The 17,620-nt window shown below is 42.1% G+C and overlaps 1 protein-coding gene across 2 annotated transcripts; it reads right to left on the minus strand.

Moving 5' to 3' along the window:
* Positions 1-1,592: 1,592 nt before the first annotated feature.
* LOC144686853 (transmembrane protease serine 11E-like) lies at positions 1,593-17,411 on the minus strand. Of its 2 annotated transcripts, none has more exons than XM_078552768.1 (6): positions 17,352-17,411; positions 10,494-10,559; positions 9,735-9,903; positions 6,224-6,495; positions 4,757-4,890; positions 1,593-2,478 (listed from the first exon to the last, which is right to left on the minus strand). In XM_078552768.1, the coding sequence occupies exons 2-6, from the start codon at positions 10,534-10,536 to the stop codon at positions 2,314-2,316; spliced, it is 783 nt and encodes a 260-aa protein (XP_078408894.1). In that variant the 5' UTR covers positions 10,537-10,559; positions 17,352-17,411; the 3' UTR covers positions 1,593-2,313. The 2 variants fall into 2 exon arrangements, with proteins under 2 accessions (XP_078408894.1, XP_078408809.1); XM_078552683.1 differs by lacking the exon at positions 17,352-17,411 and adding an exon at positions 15,832-16,057.
* Between the last annotated feature and the right edge of the window lie 209 nt (positions 17,412-17,620).

The following is a 17,620-nucleotide window of genomic DNA, read 5'->3' on the forward strand; positions in this document are numbered from 1 at the left end:
AAATAAAGTGGACAGCTTGAATTGTGCTGGATTGTTCCTTCGTGGAGGCATAAATGAGGTGAAAGTGGAGTCAGGTGTTTGACTTTAACATAGTCAAGTGCCCAAGTTATTTCAAAGGGGCATTTTCAAACAAAATTTGGCACAGCCACAAGGATATATTCAGCCAGATGACAAAAACCTTGGCAAAGGGATAGTTTAAGGGAAATGTCTTAAAAGCAAAGAAATGTAGAGGTTTAGGGAGCTATTTGAGAGCTTGGGACCTTGATGGCAGTGATCTCAGTTACCAAGGGTTGAAATATTAAAATCAGGCATATACAAGAGGCCTGGATTGGAGGAGCTCACAGGCCAGGATACGGAGGTCGGTGAGCAGGGGGCAGGGCCCGCTCACTGACACGGGACGACATCGGGTGGAACACCAGGAATTCACCGGTTGGCAGGGGTGCAGCCGAATCAGCTGTGTGCCTGCCGACCTGTCAACAGCCAATTGAGGCCATTTAAAAACTAATTCAAGCAGTTAATGGACCTGCCCGTCCCACCTTTAGGTTGGCAGGCAGGCCAGAGCCCTGGCAGGCTTCAGAAAAGCATGAAACCTCATCCATGGGCCGGATGAGGTTTCATGAAAGTTTAAAATTTAATAAAAGTTTGAATAAATGTGATGGACGTGTCCCAACTCATGTGACAGTGTCACATGAGGGGATGTCAGGGAAATTTGTCTATTAACCATTTTTGAATTTGGCACTGATCTGCGAGGCAGCATTTAGCCTCAGGGAGATGAGTGCGCTCTTGTGTGCATGTGAGAAAGAGCACACTCCTGGCTTAGGGAAATCCCCCTGCTCGCACAGGGAGCGTATAGCGCTTCCTGGCAGACGTCATGTTGGGCAGGCCTTAATTGGCCCACCCTTGTAAAATGGTGGCACACCCCTGATTGGAGGTGTGCCTGCTCCTGCACCCCCCCACCCCTCCAAAAACATCTAGGTGTTCTGCTGCAGTGGGTACATTCACCAGAATTCACAACAAAAATTGAACATTTTCTTTGTCTAAGCCTGGGGTCATGGTTAAAAAAAAGTTTTGCTGCAGCACAAAAATCAGCATTTCTTTTTCTTGTAACCTGATTGGGTGGATACTTTAGTAGTAGAGTGGGACAGCATAAATTGAAATTAAGAACAAGATATAGCAGGAGTAGACCTCAAGGTTCCAAGCCTGCTCTGCAACTCAATAGGATCGTAATTGATCTTCAATCTGAACTCAATTTTCCAATCCACTCACCATACCCTCGATTCCCTGAATGGCCAAAAATCTGTCTCAATCTTAAATATATTCAAGATGGAGCACCAAAGATTTATAGCCCTTTGAGGTCCCAGCATTGATCCTTGCAACATTCACCAGTCACAGTCTGCCAACTTGACATTGCAATCTTGCTATCCTAAGAATTGGAAGGTTGAGTTTTCCTCCTTAAAACTCAGTTTGCGCTTTTACTAGCCTGCTGAGCTAAAATGAGCTACCTACAGTTTCTGTAGGAATAAATTTTAAACACTAATGTGCCCTTTGCAAGTGTCTTAAAATGTAAAGATTAAGCTCAACATGAACAGGAATTCAAAAACTTCAAATTTTATTGCAAATTAACATTTCCATTACAACAGGTACAGTATATTTCACATCAAAATATTCAGTCAAATACAGAATTCCACCATTCTTGATGGGTAATTAACTTGGTACCAGAGGCAATTAGTGCAAACTATTCAGGCTCAACATGCCTAATAGTTTTAAAACCCAAATCTCAGGCATTCCAATGAGGGTAAACTTAGACAAATTTATAATAATCTGTTAAGAACATATTGCAAATGCAAAAAACAAAGCAGAAAGCATTGTTTTGGCAGCATACTATTCTGTCACTTGAATCTTAAGGCCAGAATTTCAGCCACCCACTGCATGGCAGGGCCAGCCAGCCATTGAAATCTCCATTCACATCAGTGGGACTGGAAGATCCCACCGGTGAGGGGCTGGAAAATTCCAGTCCAAATGTTTAGTTACATTAATTTAAAATCAAAAACTAATTGCAGAATACAATAAAGGTGTACTTAAGAAATGCCTACATTTCAAATGAGAAACAATAGTCACGTCTCAACAGAAAGCTTTGTAAGTTTTCAGCTTATGTCCATCCACACTTCAACATAGTTACATCATGCTATGAAATGGTTTACTAGTAAACCATTTACTGTTATAATCAGTTGCAATAAATCTGTGCATATTACTATTATCAGCAGTAATAATGACATCTCTGACATCGCCATGACTCAGACTGGCAGCATCGCTTCACCCATTTATTACTTCTCCTATCCATTCCTGGAAGGCTGTTGTCCTTGCATAGACCCCAAGTTGATTAGGTCTTCCACAGCCTGCTCCAAAGGAAACAATTCCTGCTACCATCCATGCCTGAGAATTTTCATCTTGACATAGCAAGGGCCCTCCAGAATCACCCTAGAACCAATGCAGTAAAAAAAATGTTCACTTGATTTGTGTTATTGAATCAATTGCCAGTCCAGTACTAAAACCAAGTAGTTGAAGTCACATATGGCAAGTTGTGAAATTGAGTTACATGTCTAGTCATTTGTAGGTTGGCAGAGAAGAAACCATGAAAAAAGGTGCTGTATTAAAAGCTGTATTATACAAAAAATTGGTTTACTAATATTGAAAGAAGGTAGCCTGCTATCCCACCTAACCTAACATACACCTCCATTTGCATTGCAATACTACAAAGCAATACCTTGTAGCTAAATTGATAAATTATGCTGTAACAAAATTACTTTTTAAATCAGTGCATAATTGCTGCATTAGGATTACTGCCCAGTAGAAGTATGAAATAGCAAGATTAGGCCCTGACTATCAGCTCCAGGCAGGTGGATGGGGAGTTGGAAACTCTTACAACTGCTGCATAAAATCAGGATTAAGCTGTTTAACTCCAGAGCCTCATTAATGTAGCATGTTCAACATCCAGTCCCATATTATAGAATTGAAGCAATGTCAAGGTAATAAATTCCACTTTATCAACATTACCCCATCCCAAGTGGGAGAAAAGCTGAGGTAGTCACCAAGAAATCTCATTGTGCACAGCAATCTCATGCAATGAGGTTTAAATTTTTGACAATTCCCCTGCCCCACCCTCAAACCCCCATCAATTTTGATCCAAGAAATAATTGTGGGTCAATCCAGGTAAAATTACCTTGCAGTAACACATTTTCTTCTCTTGGGAAGTTAAACGATATTTAAATTAGCAGCCCTGCTTAAAGGAAAAAAGTTGTGTTTTTTTTTAAATTGATGGGATGCAAGCATTACTGGCAAGGCCAGTATCGGTTGCCCATCCCCAAACTGACTTGCTCGTTAGGCCATTTCAGAGGGCTGTAAAGAGTCAACCACATTACTTTGGGTATGGAGTCACATGTAGGCCAGACCAAGATGGCAGATTTTCTTCCCTAAAGGGTATTAGTGAACCAGATGGGGATTTAGAACAATTGAATGGTTTTGGTTTCATGGTCACCATTGCTGAAACTGGTTTCCACTTCCAGATTTCTTCTTTAAAATCATGGACTTAATTTGAATTTCCTGTTTAATTGCTTGCACCAATGCTGGGATCATACCACCCAGGATCCAAATTTTTAGCTGTATCCAGTGACCACTAGCTTCCATTCTTACTAAAGGTAATCTTAATTTCAGGGAAAGCTGGGACAATGGGACATGTTAACCCTTCATCTTGGAGAAGTCTGAATTTAAATCAGATCTGTAGTACAGAACTTGATTACTGAAAAGAGATATGTTGCTGAAACTTGTCTTGAACTCAGGACAAATGCAAAAATATCAAATTTCAAACTATCAACATTTTTTACTGCAGGAGAAAAGGGGTGATTAACTGGCAAGTTCAATCAACTTGCCAATCAGCACCCCTTCTCTCATGCAGTATAAATTGTGATCATTTGAAATTTGGTATTCTCACATTTGTCCTGATGCATGCAAGACAAAAAGCTTCAGCAACATGTCTCTTCAGCATTAATCAGATTGATAATATGAAGGTGCAATGTGTCAACCCTAGGGGAAGGACAGTTTCACCCCAGCATTTTATAGTTGGACATGTACAAGTTTTGCAATTTTAAAGACCAGCACAAGAATGTGATCTTCTGGGCTTGTTTTATTCATTCATGGGATGTGGGCTTCGCTGGCTGAGCCAGCATTTATTGCCCATCCCTAGTTGCCCTTGAAAAGGTGGTAGTAAGCTGCCTTCTTGAACCACTGCAGTCCATGTGGTGTAGGTTCACCCACAGTGCTGTTAGGAAGGAGGTTCCAGGATTTTGACCCAGTGACAATGAAGGAACAGCAATATATTTCTAAGTCAGGATGGTAGGTGACTTGGAGGGGACCTTCCAGTTGGTGGTGTTCCCATCTAAAATAGATCAACTTAGGGCACTCTCTCCATGTCCTCCATCCCCAAAAGCCATCAGCAGCCAAGCCTTCAGCCACCTATGCTCCATGATTTGGCATTTCCTCTCCAAACTTTACTTTCAAGACCTCTATAAAGCCCATCTGTGTCCCTTTGGTTTAGCCTTTCATTGCATTTATATAGTTCCTTCAGTTGTGAATTAGTGCAAAGTAGTTATACTCTTCAGTTGTTACATGTGGTGTGGAAGTGTTTATATGCAGGGTGCCTCATTGAAAGTGCCACATTTAATAACAATTCAGAATAGGGAAAGGAAAGACAATTCTGTACCTGGCATGCATCTCTGCCACCTTCAAAGAACCCTGCACAAATCATCTGTTTAGTTATCCTTGGCATGACCTCTTGGCACTGGCTATTGTTGAAAACCTTCACTTCAGTCTGCAAAAGCTCATTACTAGGTGATCCTGGCAAGTGGGAAAAGAAAAGCATTTGTAAGCCAAAATTAGTAATATTTAAAAAGGTGAATGATAGAACTGACTTCTCTCCATTGAATCCTTGTTTCAATCAAGCGGATCAACACCTAGTCAGTTTTCCTTCCTGCTAAGTCCCTAACCATCACACGGATTGGAACAATTAAGGTAACTTAATCAGGGTTTATGCCAATACTGTCTTGCCAGCCTTTCATTTATTGGACAGGTTTACTTTTGGCCCTATAGAAAAAAAGGATCATTTCTCCAACAAAGTATTAACTGCAGAGCCACCAGCCTCTTTTGTGGGACCAAAAGTTATTCTTCTGAACCTTGCAAAGAAAGCTCAGGTCTCCTATTACACCAGACTCCTTGGAGCCTATCACCTAGCATGTTAATAAAAGCAAAATACTGCAGATGCTGGAAGTATGAAAATAGAATGCTGGAAAACTCAGGTCTGGCAGCATCTGAGGAGAGACAGCACTAATGTTTTTGAGTCCAATAGGACTCTTCTTCAGAACCATTATTATGCAACATGTTAATGACTGGCCATGGGCCCCCTCATTTCTGTTGGCCAAGAGCAACTTCCTGCCCACTCTGCATGACTAGTGCTAGATTAGGGGGGCTTAATCCTGATTTCTGCAGCTGTGGGAGAGTTTCTTACTCCATCTCCCACCTACCCAGATTTAAAAAGCAAGGCCTAATCTTCCAGCTTAATGTTCCATACTTCATACGGAGCAGTAAACAAATATAGCAAAGGAATGAAGTATATCATGCATTGATAAAAAAAGTTTTGTTACAGCTATACAAGATACATATGGTTTGCGCTATTTTGCAAAATTTAGTATTATTCAAGATCAATGACCAAGTTAAATCATATTCTAGACAAGATTTTTATTAACATTTTGAATAGTGCTGCACAAAATGTCACTTATAGAAGTTGGTTAATTGCTACCTTTGGTAATTGCATAGTTCCCCCAGTTATCCCCTGCCTTCATATCACATCACTCGAGTTAGTTTAATGGTTAATGAAAAAGTAAAGGTTAGTAAATGCCAGAATAGTATGATAAATTTTTGCATGCCTTCTATGCTAATATTTCCAGCTAGATTCTAAAAATAACCCTTGTAAATCAAGTTTCCAACTTGCTTTCCCATTTTTAAAACCTATTTTTAAAACTCCTCAGAAACACCCATGCTGAGTGCTTGGGGAAATTACTGAAATCAGTGGCAATCTATGTTGATGGCTTTTAAGAGAAAGTATGAAAATATTTGGAACCGAAATTTAAATGTACACTTCAACTCTAATAAAATTAAGGTTTTAGATATATACCGTTTTCCTCTGTTGTACCCCACCCAATAATTATGCACCTCCTGCCAGAAATGAATGATGCTGTAGCTGCAGGCAGACAAACTGGTTGGACAAAATCTGTATATTGAACTGGATGTGCCAGCTCCAAAAGTGCAACATCATAATCAAAAGATGATGTCGTCTTTTGAGGATGAATAATTATCTTCTTAATTGTTTGACGCTGGACTTCAAGTTTGTTTGGCTGATCTAGGAAACGCAGGCCAAAAACAGCAGTCCAGATCGCTGTGTTATTCCTATAATTCAAAACAGAGGAGAAAATGTCACAAGCTCTCTTGGAAAAAATTGACTAATAAACTAGTTTAAATTTCCTACATCCAGAACTCAAGCTGGGACTGATCAATTCGATAGGTGGAATGGAGAAACAGTAAAACTGGCATGAGTGCATTAATCTTGCTTAAGGTTTGCCAGTTTTGTCCTTGTTCTGACAAAGTCAAGCTGTGTCCAGATTCTTCACCCCACACATCAGTAGAATAAGAATAAACTTAATGAAATGGTAGTTTAACTGTGGATCATCATTTGACACATCCTCTGGGAACTACATTTATTTTGCCCTCAACAACTCCATTTGGACTCTCACCCAACCCAAATAGCATTTATGCAAATTCTTCCACCTTTAAATTAAAATGCAGAACATACTTAACTCCCTATCTAGATACTATGTACTTCTGACAATTATATCAAGATGTTCTTTGGCAGTCATTCCAAATATACTTGCGGAAACCCCAGAATCATTTGAGGAGCAACTGGATCATGAAGTGGGAGGTCTGAGGTCTTTCTGGCTAAATGAAAAAAGTGACCAAGTTGCATAGAACCCTTTGCCAAGTCCATCAGGAAGGATCCGGGCATAAGAGGAGTGACGATCCCAGGCAGTGGAGGCACTCAGGTAAAAGCCTCCCTGTACATGGACGATGTTGCCGTCTTCTGCTCGGATCCGCTGTCGGTGCGCAGACTGATCCACATCTGCGACCCGTTCGAACTGGCCTCGGGAGCCAAGGTAAATCGTGGGAAGAGCGAGGCCATGTTCTTTGGGAACTGGGCTGACCGATCCTTTGTCCCCTTCACTGTCAGGGCTGACGGCCTGAAGGTGCTGGGGATATGGTTCGGAGGGACCAGGGCATGCGTTAAAAACTAGAAGGAGCGAGTGTCTATGGTGAAAAGGAAACTGGGCATGTGGGAGCAACGCTCCCTCTCCATTGCAGTTAAGAACCTGGTCATCAGGTGTGAGGCACTCTCGCTGTTGCTGTACATGGTGCAGGTCTGGCCCATTCCACACTCCTGCGTGGTGGCGATCACTCGAGCCATCTTCCGCTTTATCTGGTGGTCAAAAATGGATCGTGTCCGCAGGGATGCGATGTACAAGCCTCTAGATAAAGGGGGAAAAACGTGCCCAACATCGCCCTCATGCTGATGGCCACCTTTGTGTGTGGCTGCATCAAGCGGTGCGTAGACCCTCTGTACGCAAACACCAAGTGTCACTATGTGCTGAGGTTCTACCTGTCCCCGGTGTTGCGAAGGATGGGTCTGGCCACGCTGCCGCGGAATGCTCCAAGTAGTTGGACCGTGCCGTACCACCTGTCCCTGGTGGAAAAATTTATGCAGAGAAACACCTTTGACCACAAGTCCATCAGGCAGTGGTCGGCACGTAACGTCTTAGAGGCCCTGAGGGAAAAGGAGAGGGTGGACCCTGTGGGATGGTTCCCCGAGCAGACTGTCAAAGTCATTTGGCAGAATGCCTCATCGCCAGAACTTTCCAACAAGCACCAAGACGTGGCTTGGCTGGCGGTGAGAAAGGCCCTCCCCGTCAGATCCTTCCTACACGCCAGGAGTCTCACCCTCTCTGCACGTTGCCCTCGAGGTGGCTGTGGTGGGGAAGAGACCGTTGTTCACCTCCTTGTGGATTGTGCCTTTGCAAAGGTGGTCTGGAGAGGGATGCAGTGGTTGCTGTCGAGGTTCATCCCGAGCAGTTCTGTGACACAGGACTCTGTGCTCTACGGGCTGTTCCCAGGGACACACACCGAGACAAACATCCACTGCAGCTGGAGGATCATCAACTCGGTGAAAGACACGCTTTGGTCTGCCCGAAACTTGTTGGTCTTCCAGCACAAAGAGTTGTCCCCGACCGAGTGTTGCGGACTGGCACAATCCAAAGTCCAGGACTACGTGCTGAGGGACGCACTAAAGCTCGGGGCAGCTGCCGCAATGGCACAATGGGGAAGGGTCGCTGTCTAAGACCTTTCTGCCACAGTGCACCGAGGGACTTGGAATAGTTTAAATACCCTCGGGCTGTACAGCTCAAAATGAAAGGCTGTAAATGATTGTAATATTGTTTGTACTGATGCACCTGGTGATACATTTTGCAAAAGTTGAACCTGATTGTACCCTTGTAATGGTGTTTTTGGAATGGTTTGGAATGTGGTTGAATATATTTTATGAATAAAGTATATTTTTGCAAAAAAAAAAATTTAAAAAAAAGCAAGAGTCCAGCACTTGTGAAATACATGGCTCCTTCAGGGAAAATATCAGCAAGTGTCATTGGAAAGTTATTAAAATGACACCCTTATTTGTCAGATAGATAAAGTTCAAATCAGTTATGTCAAATCATCAGTTTGTCACTAATGTACAAGCTGCTTCTTAAAAAAGTTGAGTATATAATGCTTTATTTAGAGACAAATATCCAATGACAGAGGCCACATTTAGGACATTAATTTTTTCTGAATAAAATATTTAATGCTACAATTTTAATAGCATTTATGCAAGTTTAATAAGGTTGTTACTCATTAGCATTGATCCATCACAAGTCTATTGTTCAAGGCTAAAAAAGTAAAAATTTCATCCATTGTGTCCACGGAATCATAACCAAGGAAGCAATGAGGATCTGTGCAAGAGCTACCTAAATTAGTTCAGCTACCCTGTTCTCTCATTGCCCTGCAAATTTTACCTTTTCTAGTATATATCCAAGTCCCCTCTTAAAGTTACTACTAAATCTATTTCCACCACCTTTCAGCAGGGCAATCTAGGTCACAACAAAAAACAAAAATCCTCATGCAGATTATGACAGTTTAACAAATAGTTAGAAAAAAAGTAATGTTCTAAGGTAGTCAGGCAAGAAATGCCATGAGAAGGTTGGATTGGAATAGAGAACTATTTTGGGGGGGGCGGGGTGGGGTTTGGAAGTTAGCTTATTTGAAGTTAAGTTGTACTATTGGAATTTAAATTTAAAGTCAATTCAAAACTACTACTCCATCACTTTATTTTCCTGGAAATTAAACTGATTTGCAACAAGCCTATCTCACCGAGTGTTTATTTGGTTTGCCTTTCAAGAGATTGAAGTATCATACAAAACATGTATCCAATCTGGGTTATGTGATTCTTAACACCAAGATGTTCAAGCCACTTATGGAGTGACAAGGCACCACTGAGCCAAAATTATATCTATAGCAGTCCTGAATTTTAACTGGGTAATGACATTTACCTGCCCTTGAAGCAATGTGCAGCAGACAGAATCCATCTACAGGCCACAAGGGTTGCTCCACAAATGTGATTTCCATAAATCTGCAAACTCACTTGAAAAGGCCACTCACCATCCCTTGTGCCTTTTCCACCTATAATCCTGCCAGTTACTGTTTTTTGACGTCCACAACCTTTCACAAAAAACAATTTTATTAAAATGAATTCTATTAGGAAGTGCAAAATGTGCCACAAAGAATATGCTTCTATTCTTGACATACTAAAATCACATGCAGAAAATTAGAATAGAATATTTTCATATTCATAGAAGGGGACCAGACAACCACTTGTGCAAACTCTGACTGAAGCCATCTAATGCAATGCTGACTCAACCAGCAGTAAAGTACAAACCATCAAAAAATATTTTGATTGCCCCTCCAATCACTTCACTGGGAATCTGAGTTTGCACTCCAATTACTAATGAACCAAATAGTAGCACTTCACCCTCCAACCCTTTTGAGTTTAGAAAGCTTCTATTTAATCCCCAAGTTTTAATCTTACTTTTAAACTATAACCTCCCATTTCAGATTTTGTTTTAGTTAATCCCCATTGTACTCATTCCGTAGCTCTAACACCCTCCCTTTAATGTAGGTGCCCAGAGTGCCAGCCAGACCATTAGTTTGTACAAGCACAAATTCATCGCCTTGCAGTATTCTTGTACATAAGTGCAGTATGAAAAATGTTCCTTTTAATATTTTAACTTAAGAATACAGTTGCAACTTACCACATGCTGCATGATCAGATCTTTTACAAGCATCATTATCCATACATTTGGCTGGGAAGTAAAGGACTGCAAAACAAATAAAACATTTGTTTTAGAAGGTTAAGTACACATACCAATTAGTATGAAGCAATCCTTCATGCCAACCCTCTCATAGGTTACATTGCTCTATTCAGAGAGCCAGTTGAGATCAGGACACAGCTGGACCTGCTTTTATATATATGGATTTTAGGGTATAGGGCAAAAAAGGGGAAGTATTAGACATTCACAATTAAATTCTAATTTAATCAGAAATATGTCATGTTAACCTAGTTCAAAGAGAAACTTGTATTTTATTTTCTCCTCTCCTGAAAACAAAGTAACTGCAGCAAGAATATTACTCACATTGATCCATTTATGAAAGCCCTTCAAAAACACGAGTTAGAAGAACTGCTGCAATTGTACAATGTTTTAGCCTTCTTAAATAGTAAGGGAATGTTAGACAGAAGAAATATGTCACTGTTCCTTCACTGTTGCTGCGTCAAAATCTAGGAACTCCCTCCCTAACAGTGCTGTGGGTGGGGTGTACCTACACCTAGACTGCAGCGGTTCAAGAAGGCAGCTCACGACCACCTTCAAGGGCAACGAGGGATGGGCAATAAATGCTAGCATAGCCCACATCCCATGAATGAATAAAAAAGGCAACATGGATACAAAATTGGCTGAACAAACAGGAAACAGTCAGGGTGAAAGGTTCTTTTTCCAGACTGGAGGAAGTTATGCACTGGGGTTTTTCCAGGGGGTCGGTATTAGGATCTCTGCTTTTCTATATATTAATGACCTAGACTTGGGTGTACAGGGCACAATTTCAAAATTTGCAGATGAAAACTTGGAGGTTTCTGAGAGGAAGATAGTGATAGACTTCAAAAGGAATAGACAGGATGGTGGAATGGATAGACAAGTGGAAGAATAAATTTAATGCAGAGAAGTGCGAGTGATACCCTGGGTCTTTACTACTAGATGTATCTGTGCACAAATCATTGAAGGTGACAGGGTAGATTGAGGAAAGAACTAAGCATACAAGATCCTGAGCTTTATAAGTAGTGGTGGCGAATACAAAAAAGTTATGATAAACTTGTATAAAACACTGGTTTGGTCCCAACTGGACTATTCAATCCAGTTCTGGACACCAGATTTTTATGAAAGGTGTATAAAGAGAGCAGAAAATTCAGGAGACTAGTTCCAGGGATGAGGAACTTGAGTTATGAAGTCAGTTTGGAGAAGCTGAGGTTGTTCTCCTTGGAGGACAGAAAGTGGAGATTCGATAGAGGTGTTCCAAATCATGAGGAGATTGGACTGAGCAGATGGGAAAAAACTGTTCCTGTTTCCAGAAGAATCAAGAGAATTGGATAATTGCCTGAAGAGAAAATTTTGCAGGACTATAGGGAAAGGCAGGGGAGTGAGACTAGGTGAATTGTACTTGAGCAAAAACAAAAATACCTAGAAAAACTCAGCAGGTCTGACAGGATCTGCTGAGAGGAACACAGTTAATGTTTCGAGTCCATATGACTCTTCAACAGAACTAAGGAAAAATAGAAAGGTGAAATATAAGCGGGTTCAAGGGAGGGTGGGACAGGTAGAGCTGGATAGAGGGCCAGTGATAGGTGGAGATAACCAAAAGATGTCATAGACAAAAGTACAAAGAGGTGTTGAAGCTGGTGATATTATCTAAGGAATGTGATAATAAAGGTAAAAACAAAAAGCTAAAAGCTACTGCGGATGCTGGAAATCCAAAACAAAAACAGAATTACCTGGAAAAACTCAGCAGGTCTGGCAGCATCGGTGGAGAAGAAATCAGTTAACGTTTCGAGTCTTCATGACCCTTCGGCAGAACTGAGTATAGTTAGGAGAAAGGTGAAATATAAGCTGGTCTAAGGTGGGGGGGCGGGGGGGAGAGAGAAGTTGAGGGTGGGATGATTGTGGAGATAAGCAAGCAGTGATAGGAGCAGATAATCAAAAGATGTCACAGACAAAAGGATCAAAGAGGTGTTGAAGGTGGTGATATTGTCTAAGAAAAGTGTTAATTAAGAATGGAAGACAGGATACTCAAGGTACAGTTCTAGTGGGGGTGGGGTGGAAAGACTTACAAAGTTTTAGTTTTAGATTTAAAAATAATGGAAATAGGTGGGAAAAGAAGAATCTATATAAATTATTGAAAAAAAAGGGAGGGGGGAGAAACGGGGTGGGGATGGGGGGAGGGGGAGTTTAAGATCTAAAGTTGTTGAATTCAATATTCAGCCCGGAAGGCTGTAAAGTGCCTAGTCGGAAGATGAGGTGCTGTTCCTCCAGTTTGCGTTGGGCTTCACTGGAACAATGCAGCAAGCCAAGGACAGACATGTGGGCAAGAGAACAGGGTGGAGTGTTAAAATGGCAAACGACAGGGAGGTTTGGGTCATTCTTGCGGACAGACTGCAGGTGTTCTGCAAAGCGGTCGCCCAGTTTGCGTTTGGTCTCTCCAATGTAGAGGAGACCGCATTGGGAGCAACGAATGCAGTAGACTAAGTTAGGGGAAATGCAAGTGAAATGCTGCTTCACTTGAAAGGAGTGTTTGGGCCCTTGGACGGTGAGGAGAGAGGAAGTGAAGGGGCAGGTGTTGCATCTTCTGCGTGGGCATGGGGAGGTGCCATAGGTGGGGGTTGAGGAGTAGGGGGTGATGGAGGAGTGGACCTGGGTGTCCCGGAGGGAACGATCCCTACGGAATGCCGTCGGGGGGGTGAAGGGAAGATGTGTTTGGTGGTGGCATCATGCTGGAATTGGCGGAAATGGCAGAGGATGATCCTTTGAATGCGGAGGCTGGTGGGGTGATAAGTGAGGACAAGGGGGACCCTATCATGTTTCTGGGAAGGAGGAGAAGGCGTGAGGGAGGATGCGCGGGATGTGGGCCGGACATGGTTGAGGGCCCTGTCAACGACCGTAGATGGAAAACCTCGGTTAAGGAAGAAGGACATGTCAGAGGAGCTGTTTTTGAAGGTAGCGTCATCAGAACAGATGCGACGGAGGCGAAGGAACTGAGAGAATGGGATGGAGTCTTTACAGGAAGCGGGGTGTGAGGAGCTGTAGTCGAGGTAGCTGTGGGAGTCGGTAGGCTTGTAATGGATATTGGTGGACAGTCTATCATCAGAAATTGAGACAGAGAGGTCAAGGAAGGGAAGAGAAGTGTCAGAGATGGACCATGTGAAAATGATGGAGGGGTGGAGATTGTAAGCAAAATTAATAAATTTTTCCAGGTCCCGACGAGAGCATGAAGCAGCACCGAAGTAATCATCGATGTACCGGAGAAAGAGTTGTGGGAGGGGGCCGGAGTAGGACTGGAACAAGGAATGTTCCACATACCCCATAAAGAGACAGGCATAGCTGGGGCCCATGCGGGTACCCATAGCCACACCTTTTATTTGGAGGAAGTGAGAGGAGTTAAAAGAGAAATTGTTCAATCCCTCTACACCTCCAGCACCCACCAGGATGGTCTGAGGGCCCTTAGCTTCTTCCTTGAACAGAGGCCCCAACAATCCCCATCCACCACTACTCTCCTCCGTCTGGCTGAACTTGTTCTCACACTGAACAATTTCTCCTTAAACTCCTCTCACTTCCTGTGGAGTGCTGCGGAGGGGTGGGGTGGGGGGGGGGGGGTGTTGAAGGGAAGATGCTTGGTGGTGGCATCATGCTGGAGTTGGCGGAAATGGCGGAGGATGATCCTTTGAATGCAGAGGCTGGTGGGGTGATAAGTGAGGACAAGGGGGACCCTATCATGGTTCTGGGAGGGAGGAAGGTGTGAGGGCGGATGCGCGGGAGATGGGCCGGACACGGTTGAGGGCCCTGTCAACCACCGTGGGTGGAAAACCTTGGTCAAGGAAGATGGAAGACATGTCAGAGGAACCGTTTTTGAAAATGGAATCATCAGAACAGATGCGACTGAGGCGGAGGAACTGAGAGAATGGGATGGAGTCCTTACAGGAAGCGGGGTGTGAGGAGCTGTAGTCGAGGGAATCGGTAGGCTTGTAATGAATATTGGCAGACAGTATCACCAGAAATTGAGACAGGGTGGTCAAGGAAGGGAAGTGTCAGAGATGGACCATGTGAAAATGGAGGGGTGGAAATTGGAAGCAAAATTTATAAATTTTTCCAGGTCCAGACGAGAGCACGAAGCAATCATCGACGTACCAGAGAAAAGAGTTGTGGGAGGGGGTCGGAGTAGGACTGAAACAAGGAATGTTCCACATACCCCATAAAGAGACAGGCATAACTGGGGCCCATGCAGGTACCCATAGCCACACCTTTTATTTGGAGGAAGTGAGAGGAGTTGTACTCGAGAGCTGGCATGGACATGACAGGACCTTCTGTGCTGTAACCATTCTATAATCCTTGTACCCATTCTTACTCCATTATTAGAAAGTTATCAGAGTCCCACTCACTCAAGTTCAACACCATCCATTTTGCTTGATTAGTGTCCATCCCTTTCCAGTACCAGCACATTGCAGTGTTATCTGTAGATTGTACAGAAGCTGCAAAAGCTCTTAGCTATTTCCACTTAAAAACCAAGAACAAAAGCAAATATGTCAAGTGAACATCGTAAACTCCAAGTCACAACAACCTGGCTTGGACATTCATCAGTGGAGTGGGAGAATCCAATCCCCTACAGAAGTATCACCACAACAGTTGTAACAGTTGAGGAAACCTTTTCAGGACAACCAGGGATTAACAGTCTTATATACATAAGAAGCACAAAAAAACTACACTATTACTTCAGCTACAGTCATACCACTATCTCCATAAAGTCATATTCAAAACTAGTTTGGGAGTAGCAGATAAGAATTGTAATTAATTTGAAAACAGGGTAAAGCAAAAAAAAGTTACCCCCCAACATAACTCATTAGAGAATCAAACAGTTTGAAAATACTGCGATAGCAATGGCCTGCAGGAAATGTTAGAAATACCAAGGTTAGCATCTCTAGGAAAGAAGTGAAGCTAAGTCTCATGTTCATGTCCTTCCTCAGAACTGTTCTGATGAAGGGCATAGACCCAAAACATTAATCTAGGTTTTCCACTTCATTGAGGTAGTCTGAACTGCTGTATATTTCCAACATTCCGCATTCACTTTTTAAACCAGCTTTTAAAAAGCCTTAAACGCTTACAGGATAATTCAGCACATCCTTAAATACTCTTCCAGAAAGATCAAGTGAACGGTTATGAGAACTCCAGCATTTATCTGTACATTCAAATTAAACACTCTCTCAAGGAGCTTTAATCTATTACACCGCTAAACATAATCCGGCCTCGATCCAGTGAGAAAAATAATCATACTCACTCAACACAACCGCAATCAGCACCGCCACTATAACAACAAACAGCAAGATTGAAATTATTGCAAAGATTTTTAAAGTTTTAGCACTCGGTCTCAGTATCTTGACTTTCTGAGGTCGCGGAGCTTCGATATTCGTAATGATCATTTTAACTGCAGAGACAAATTCGCGCCGAAAACACAAATACAGCTTTAACTGGCTCTGCCTGCTCCTACCCCCACTACGTATCCTAGTAACTACTGCTCTCAACCACAAACAGCCCACGTTTAGACTAAGTACGCGTTACTTATAAAGGCGTGTGATTGCCCCTAGTTATGAGTCACTTTGTAAATTTCCACGTGTTGAATGTAGTTTCGGGTGTGGATTTTTATTGTTGCAGTAAGTTTCTACCTAAGCAGTGGCATTAGCAGATTTTATCGTGAATGAAAGCAGGTAGAACAAGTTGGGGCTTTTTTTTCAAAAAAGGAATATTTGCACAAGAACTCGTAGAGCCAACATTTTAAAAGGAATTAATATATTGCAACGACATTATAGAACTGCAGAACATAAGAATGGATTGTTATTCGACATTCATGAGCTGGGTATAGGAAACAAATCCATTGGTTTTCAAATTTGTTTAGGGCATTAAAACAAGGAGCGGAGTGGGGACAGGATTTTAGTTAAAGACTCGAGAATTTGCATTAGTTACAGAATTGAGCATGCCAATTAAATTTAATACTGATTAATTTAAACTTTTGCATATTGGTCGGAAATGTGTCACCTGGAATTGAATTGGTGAGGGTGATTGTGAATGGCGGTAGATTCATCATTTTGAATATCTCGGCAATGGGACTAAACAATTCAAAAGAACTCCGATTTTTGAATTATGTAACTTAAACTGAAGAGCAGAAGAGTGCAGAGCTTATGTGAAAGCATTAGGATGCACTGACAGACAACCTTGGAGTACTGTGTTCAATTCTAGTCAATATGCCATAAATCTATGTTAAAGAGGCTGCAGATAAGATTGATCCCAAGCATCCTGGAGATAAACTATCTGGAAATAATGGAGAAAATCATGTTCTACAATCTGAAGGGAAGACAGTTAAGGGAAAACTCATTTAAGATAAAAACAAAAAGCTAAAAGCTACTGCGGATGCTGGAAATCCAAAACAAAAACAGAATTACCTGGAAAAACTCAGCAGGTCTGGGAGCATCGGTGGAGAAGAAATCAGTTGACGTTTCGAGTCCTCATGACCCTTCGGCAGAACTGAAGTATAGTTAGGAGAGAGGTGAAATAGAGGTGACCAGCTTATATTTCACCTCTCTCCTAACTATACTTCAGTTCTGCCGAAGGGTCATGAGGACTCGAAACGTCAACTGTTTTCTTCTCCACCGATGCACTCATTTAAGATACATCTTTTAATATATATGGTATACGCAAGGCTGTCCAAAATACCATAAGGCGTAATGTTCACCTTTTGGAGTATATAAAGGCTTGATTCACGTGCCCTAAATAAAGAGAGGACTATATATTTGACAAACTTACTTATGGGTAGGACACAATTATGTTTGTTTCAAGGACAGAGCAGGTGTCTTGTACATCTCCTAGTGGTCATACTTGCGAAGCAGAACTGGTTTCTGATTAAAAACTGAACAAAGAAATTATCCCTTCCAGGAGAGCACATTGTCTTTTCTAACATGTTGATCAATTATAAACCATCCAGGAGATTATTCATGGCTTGACATTGCCTCTGATGAATGTATGAGCTACAGTAATTCCTTGCTTTAACATTGTGGCTGCGTTCCTGAAAAGGA

The sequence above is a fragment of the Cetorhinus maximus genome, chromosome 1, assembly GCF_964194155.1.
Source record: "Cetorhinus maximus chromosome 1, sCetMax3.hap1.1, whole genome shotgun sequence".
Classification (NCBI taxonomy): Eukaryota; Metazoa; Chordata; class Chondrichthyes; order Lamniformes; family Cetorhinidae; genus Cetorhinus; species Cetorhinus maximus.

Excerpts from the sequence above, each read along its gene's own strand:
- LOC144686853 (XM_078552683.1), bottom strand. The coding sequence starts at position 15,973 with ATGATCATTACGAATATCGAAGCTCCGCGACCTCAGAAAGTCAAGATA. Across the intron at positions 4,891-6,223 it reads GGGTACAACAGAGGAAAACG|GATCACCTAGTAATGAGCTT; the intron begins GTATATATCTAA and ends CCCACTTGCCAG. Across the intron at positions 2,479-4,756 it reads GTGGCAGAGATGCATGCCAG|GGTGATTCTGGAGGGCCCTT; the intron begins GTACAGAATTGT and ends CATTGGTTCTAG.